General features: G+C 37.7%; 1 protein-coding gene across 2 annotated transcripts; it reads left to right on the top strand.

Moving 5' to 3' along the window:
* The first annotated feature begins 968 nt into the window (after positions 1 to 968).
* On the top strand, positions 969 to 6,373 carry exd1 (exonuclease 3'-5' domain containing 1). 2 transcript variants are annotated; one of them, XM_023352792.1, is made up of 12 exons: positions 969 to 1,429; positions 1,519 to 1,584; positions 1,671 to 1,701; positions 2,436 to 2,512; positions 2,595 to 2,668; positions 3,173 to 3,259; positions 3,338 to 3,442; positions 3,528 to 3,608; positions 3,732 to 3,770; positions 4,032 to 4,175; positions 4,683 to 4,874; positions 5,468 to 6,373. In XM_023352792.1, the coding sequence occupies exons 1-12, from the start codon at positions 1,300 to 1,302 to the stop codon at positions 6,041 to 6,043; spliced, it is 1,602 nt and encodes a 533-aa protein (XP_023208560.1). In that variant the 5' UTR covers positions 969 to 1,299; the 3' UTR covers positions 6,044 to 6,373. The 2 variants fall into 2 exon arrangements, with proteins under 2 accessions (XP_023208560.1, XP_023208561.1); XM_023352793.1 differs by lacking the exon at positions 3,732 to 3,770.
* Positions 6,374 to 7,573: the final 1,200 nt, after the last annotated feature.

Here is a 7,573-nt window from a genome sequence, read left to right on the forward strand (position 1 = left end):
TCTGATATGAAATCCTGAAGAACTATATTACCTAAGATTACATAAGGGAACTGTGAACAATACTCTGTTTTATTATTTGTTTGAACCACAGTCTCAGCTGATTCTCCTTCAGGCTGAGAGGAAAGAAAACTCGGAGTAACAAGCTTTTCAGTGTGAAAGGCCTGTTTATATATCTTTTGTAATCTGGGAGTAATTGTGTAACCTGAAATAATGTGTTGTTTTACATCTTCTGCATTTTGTATATTTTGCAGATTTTAACAACAGGAAGTTGATCAAATCTGCATGCAATTACTTCACATTTACTAAGAATGAATTACTTTTTGATGTAATACTGAAATTCGCATGAGTTTTGAATAGAGCGAATCAGAGAGACCTCGGACTGACAGCAAGCAGCTCAGTACTTGAGATAAGGTCACCCCCTTGTGGAGGAAATAAAGTTTAACCTCTTGCCTCTTTCAGCAAGAACTGCCATTAATTTTTTGCTAGAATGTACGTCGTGTTCACGAAATAGAAAAAAACAAAAAACAAACAAAGAAACGTGTCTTTATACTCAGGCCTGTACTGAAGAGGATGTGGGCTAGAGTCCTGTGGTGCCTACACACGTTTCTTTGTAAAAGTTAATTGTAACTAGTCGCTCAATACATCATTTTAGGGCTTGCTAAAAAAAGAAAAAATATTTTCAAAACATCCTTGATCTTTTCTGACATATTTATTCTGAAAATGTCATTATTGCTGAAATGTACATCTTGGGTGTTACAGTTACTGTTAGAGGACTAATGATGCAACCAATTCATGGTGGATACAAAATATTTATTTATTTATTTATTTACTAAAAGTATTGACACTTTGAAACAATTGTTACCACTTTATTTATTTACCAGCTTTATTTTTTATAATATTATATATTTTTATTATATTATCTAGATTTTATTTATTTAGTTATTTTTATTTATTTATTTCTACATAAATTGTCACATGTGAAAAACGTTTAACCCTTTGTTTATATGTTTAATTGAGGGACTTCTCTGCCTTCAAAGTAGTGGAAAACACATACCTAAATAATTCTCCATAATTATCATATTACTATTATCACCATTTTACTAATCAATTTTATTTTCCATTCGTGTTTCGTGGGTTTTAAGAATTCCGAGTCGTTTTGAACGCAACTTGCACTCAGCACCGCTGCGCGCTTAAACCATTAGCATACGTCTGACAAGTTTGTGTTAGCAGAGCTAGCTGGTCTTTGGAAGCAACAACTGTGCATTTCTGGCCAACTAATTACCCAATTGCACTTTCAAGATGGTTCTCGACGACGCCCAGTTCATCTCATTTCTGAAAGGAAAACGCGTTAAACTGACTCTGAAGACTTCTTCGTACTTTGGCGTCGTCGTTCGCATCAACTCAAACAAGACGCTGGTTTTGGCAGACGGTCAGCAACTGTTTACGACCCCACCAATTCACATTTACTCGATGAGTATGGCATTACTTTTAACTTTTTTGAGGTTATGTTTGTTCCAGTGAGTGGCAGTAATGGATGCAAATATCTAGGAACTAAACTCTTCTTTGGACGTGAGATTGTGAACGGTGAGTACTCTAAAACTTTAGGTCAGAAAGTGTTGTCATTTTGCTGTCATCAAACATCTAATTGTTTTGTATAATTAAATCCCAAGTTGAATTCGCCAACGAAGAAAACGATGACAGGTGAGTAGGCTATCTCGATGCAACTCAATAAAGGGAAATTTGATTATTTATTTATTTATTTATTATTTACGTTCATAAAGTGAAAATCATAAATTATATCATCACAGTGATTCATTTCGACTGCTCGATAATGACCACCCACAAATGGACTATTAAATGAGACTGGAAAAAAATATTGTTACAGAAATCGCATTTTATGACTTAAACAAACATGGAGAAGACCACTAACTTGACAGTTGTCCAATAACCAGTCTATAGTACCCTCCCCAAGGAGATTAAGGCACAAAGGTTAATTAAAAAACAAAGTGGTTACTAAGCTGTACCCAAGCTTTTTTGTGGAGAAATGACTGGATAAAGCAAGTTGTGAAACAGAGCCACATACTGGTAACCTCAAAGTCAATCAGCATGAGCAGTTAATTTATGCAAAAAGAGCCCAGACACAAATGAAGAGCATATGTACACTTGCTGAATGTATTATTTTCACTAGTCTTGTTTTTTTTGTATGATAAATGTTTACTGGTCTTATGTAAAATTTACAATTTCTGTAAAAATAATTTTTAAAATTTGACTTTCATTAGCTACAACTTATTATCTTAAAAGTGAACTGAAATAAGAACTTCGTAAATTCAATTTTTATAGATGTGGTAATTCATTGAAATGTACTCGAAGATTATAAAAGAAATTGGGTCTGTAATGTGGAAATTTATGGTGGGATAAATAAAAATGTCTCCCAGGAAAATTACTCAGGATGTGCCTGAAGAGCACCTGGATGTAGAGAAGTTTCAGCCATACAGAAAGTTAATGACATTAGGTGAGTTTGTTTTATTTCAATAATCCCACATTCAAACAAACTCTCTAAGCTTAGTCACTTTTGAGGGGATCCCCATTTCCAGATGATGATGAAGATGAAGCGGAATGCATCAACTTTGTGATCATAGATGAGATCCATGAGAAGTTTGGACCTGCTGTAAGTTTACTTACTTTCTTTTTAGTATTTAAAACACTGAACACATAAAATTATGACCACTGGAAGGTGAAGCCATTATCACTGTGCATATTTTTGTGTGGCACCTGCTCTGGGGGAGGGCAGCAGATGCTAATTGAACATCTTATTCCTCAGGGCAGTTTGTTAAAGCTGTTGAACTGGGCAAGTGTGAGGATTTGAGCAAAATTGTAACAGCTTGACGACTCACTCAGTTAGAGGGGGAAAGGGATATTATGAAAAATTGTCTTGTTTGAGCTTATATTATGTTATAAAATTACTAACTGCTAACATCTCATGTCAAAATACAATAATGCAATTTTGGGGTTTTGATTGGAGTTTGTGCCTTGACAGGTTAGGGCTGTTTTCTCAATAACGAGGGTAACAACACATTGTTAGGCAGATCATAATGTCATTCTTGATTGTAAGTCATAAGTGTTTTTTCCACTCTGCCGATAGAAATGTTAAGTGTCAGGCTCTTTGGTGTAGGTGATGCACATCAAGAAGCAGCATGTGATTGGTGTGGGAGGTGAAGGAGTTGAGCTCTTCAAAAATGGAAGATTATGTTGGCTGCAGGTGAGAAAGTCTGAACTCTTTTTTTTTTTTTTTTATGTTTCCATTTTCTCACAAATACTTTAAATACAATTGCTTTAGATTGCCACTAAAAACAAGGTGTACTTGTTTGATATCCTTCTGCTTGGAGCGGTGGCCTTTAAGAATGGTCTGTCTATGATTCTCGAAACTAAACACATACTGAAGGTCAGTTTTATGTGAATAATAGAACCCAAAGTTACTCAGAGACGAACTGTATCCTGCCACCTTTGCTCATTTGACATCTTTTCAGGTCATTCATGACTGTAGAGCCATTGCTGGAAGTCTGGCAGCTCAGTTTGGGGTGAAACTATCCAATGTATTTGACACACAGGTAAGTACATGTGAACAAAATATAAAATTATTGTATTGTTCACTTTTATCAGTATTTCAGTGTAAAGAGAGAATCGATTTTAAGTGTTTAATTTCTATTTACTTTTAATGATTGTCCTCACAGCTGATGAAAACCCACAATTCAGTTTCTCAAGAAATTTCAGTATGTAAAGTATATACAGTACATTTCAGTTTTAAAATTCTTACTACATTGACTAAACCTGTTTAATATCCTAATGTAAATACGTTTTGGGATTTTATTTTTTGAGTAAACACTTTAATTGTATCACTCTGTAGTAAATTTGAAAGGTTATAAAAATTGTATTTGCATCAAGTCTGTTCATTTTGTAATCTGTGTTTTGGCTGGCTTGTGCGTCCTTCTGATGAATATACCGTTTGATTTTCTATTTCAATTGATCAAAAGGTGGCAGATGCCATGTGCTTCTACAGAAGAACGGGCGGTTTCCTTCCTGACAGAGTCAGCACTCTCCCAGAGGTAGTAAGTCTGCATCTGAACGTGCCTTCCTCCAGGCTCTCATCTCTTCATGTGAGGTCACAGCTCACCAAGGTACAACGTTCATTCTCCTAATTTTATTCAGTGTCTCCTCTAATAGGGCAACCATTTAAACCACATCGCAAATATATTTTAGTCTCATATTGTGCTATTAAAATTAAACCTGGTATTACAAACAGATAATGAACCACCCAACACATGTTTTGTTGCATTTACCACTTCAAAGTTTGGTAGCCAATGTTTTTGTTTTTCCGTTCATGCTTTTGTTAATTGAACTTGGTCTAATCCAATTGGTAACACATATTGAGTTTTCAGAACCTTAGAGTTTAAGTTATGCATTTTATGTTGTTAAAGTGCTATAATGATACGGCAGACCATATGGTTGTGCTGCAGGAGGTATTTATGTGAAACAAATCTATTCTGTAAAGCGTTTAATGGATTTACCATTTTATTGTTTTAAAAGGATTAATGAAGTTCAGAACAGTCAATGACTAGAATTTTGTGCATTCTGTGCCTGTATATTGTAGAAGTAATTTGTTTGCATTATTATCTATTTAATAGGAAGAAATGGATATGTGGTACAAGCGGCCTTGCCCTGTACCGCTCCTGAAGGTGATGGCGTTATCTGTGATCCATCTGAAGCCTCTCAGACTGGTGCTGCTGGACACACTGATGACCGACTACATGATCCTGGTGGATTCGTATCTCAACAGTAACCTCTGTGAACCTGATGGACTGGAGCATGTTACTATGGTCAGTCATTCAGAACCAAAAACTGACACAGATGTGAAAAAAAATGACTCTACACTTATTGCAGCACAAAAAGCAATAGGGAGCAATGTATAAAGGTAGCTGCTACTTGATGCGATATAAAGGTCTTTGTTATCCATAGATGCAGATATTCATAGAGGCAGATTTAGTAAAATATTATAAAATATATATCTTCTTTCAATTATGACAAACTGCATTAGTGTATAGGAAAGAGGCACCAAGCCCAATGTTAGGGGTTTGGGTCTGGAAAAGTAAACGTTTTATTAGAAAAGCATCTCAATAACTAGACAGAACATTGCATTCTCTGTTATTCTGTGACTCTATTTCTTTTGGGCTAAGAAAAGAAGTCAAATGGGCAAGACAGGATTTGAGCAGATTTTGGGCAAAGTTCAAAATCTGTCTAAAGGTATACTCTAGAAATAAATTTTGATCTGCTGTTTAAACTGGAATGTTCAACTGAAAAACCGGAAAGTATAGGTGGCTTTCTTGTTGGTGAATCTCATATCAGTCTATTCAGAGTGTCAATAACACATATTTTTACATTAATAAGTAAATTTGCCTGTTTGCATTCACAGGAAAACGTGCTGGAGTTGCCTAAGGAGCTCAGGAAGCTGGATGAAATGCGCCGTGAGCGGCAAGAATGGGCTTGCAATCGCTACCCTGTGACAGAGCAAGGGCTGTTGGCTCGCTTCAACCCATATCCTAAGTCACAAACCACAGCTGCTGCTGATGGCCACAGCAGTACACAGCCTGACTCCTTGGAAGCTGGTACTCCAGCACCACATCCATCACCAAAAGTGGATAAAAATACTTCCCTTACCACAGGTTTAGACAAAGAATGCAATCAGATGCAAGTGCATGTGATGGGAAGGGGCATGCTGTTGGGGAAAGAGCAGTCATCTGGCCCAAGCTTCCTGTCAAGTGGAAGAGGTTTCCTTCTCCAGAAAGCACAATCTCAGATTCCTGAAGAGGGAGCTGGTGGAATGAAAAGGCAGGAGATGGCTCTGGGAACTGATGGCTGTAAACTCACCAAACCTGGCTCCAATGATAACGAATCTCCCAAAAACACTTGTGGTTTGAGAGAACATCCTTCTCCACCTTACCCGTCCGTCTCCTCACTAATTCAATCATTTCGGTCCTTCAGAAATTAAGAGTCAGGCTGTAAAACCAAAGCTTTAGGTACACTGGTTGGTTCATGCTGTGTAATTTTTGTGACCACTAGATGCCAGCAGACGTTCTTTTACAGAAGTTCCTTGTTAGCCTTTCTGAGAAGCTTAGAGCCAAAGTATGTTTTATTTGAGCTTTGTGGCTCATGTTAAATGTATAGTATTTCTGTTGCTTTGTAGTTTTTGTGTTCTACTGCTTTTCATTTAAGTAAATGATAGGATTCTGAAAATTTCCAGAACTGATGCCATCAACTGAAAGTTCTGTTTGTTCTACAATACAGCTTTTATTGTGATAACTAAAGAAATAAAAGTATTTCCCTTGAAAAGAAAATGAAACTGCCAGGCTTTGTCTTTTACTACTTGCAACTTGGCTTACAATGACATATAGTGTTCACTAAGCAAAAACATTGCTAGCTGACTCTTTTTGTAAATGCTCATTGCACATATAAAAAAATGACCTAGCCTGAGTAGTGAGTGCCAGCAGATTTACTCTTTGTGGAAACTTGTGTAATTGATCACAGGTGGCAAGCACCTGCTGCATTCTACAAAAGCTGATCATGTCCAATTAATCTGATGCTTTGAGACACCACAGAGATTTCACAGAGGCGCTCCATAGCCGTTTTTCTTGGGTCATCAGCGATATTGCCGTAGATCAAGGCATGATCACAACAGGAGGGCATTGCTGCATCCTGCAGCGTGAATGGGGGGCTCTGTTGTATAATCACATCTTGCTGCATGCAGAGGCTTGGGCCCTTTCCAGGGCTTTCAAATTGAAAGCATGAAACAGATAATGTAGGATTTTTAATTAACTGGGAGGCAGCCAATCTTAAAGCCCCACATCTCTCTCTTAGCAACCAGCTCCTCCTCAGCTTCTGTTAAACACATGCAGGGCGGAGCCCATCCATATGCTCCCCTTAAACGTTTCAAATAGTGGTATTCCTCAGACTGTGTTTTAGTCCAGCAGGGCACTAAAAGTTAAACGCATCGTAATGCTGATTCAGTTAATGTTGTCTTTAGTTGTAGAAAATTCAGCAGCTGTGAAACATGGATGCATTTATGGAAACTTTCTTGAACAACAGAAGGGAAGCTTTATTTATCGGTGTCAGTCAACAGTTAAGTTGTTAGGGAGGAGGTGTGTGTGTGTGGTGGTGGGGGTTACAGGTCTCCATGGAACCATGGAGGACAAGCTGCTGTCATTGACCACCAGATTGCAGCTCTTATTTTAGAGGACCTTGCATTTCCTCTCCGTCACAATAATGCCTTATGTGCTCCACTTCCTGTTTCTCAGGCCTGGGAGGAAGGAACTGTGAGCTTGTCACACGGTAGTCACCATTTCCTCCCTCCCTACATCCCAACTACCAACCCCCCCTCTTCTGCACTCCCTACCCCCAAACTTCAGACAGTGTTATGTCCTTCAGAGGGGAAAGATGTCTGCACCTTCAGCATCATAGCAGGATGTGTCTGAGCTATTTTTAAGTTCAAGTCGGAAAGGTAGTGTACAGACATAAACACAAA

Source organism: Xiphophorus maculatus, chromosome 19 (genome assembly GCF_002775205.1).
Source record: "Xiphophorus maculatus strain JP 163 A chromosome 19, X_maculatus-5.0-male, whole genome shotgun sequence".
In the NCBI taxonomy this organism is placed as follows: domain Eukaryota; kingdom Metazoa; phylum Chordata; class Actinopteri; order Cyprinodontiformes; family Poeciliidae; genus Xiphophorus; species Xiphophorus maculatus.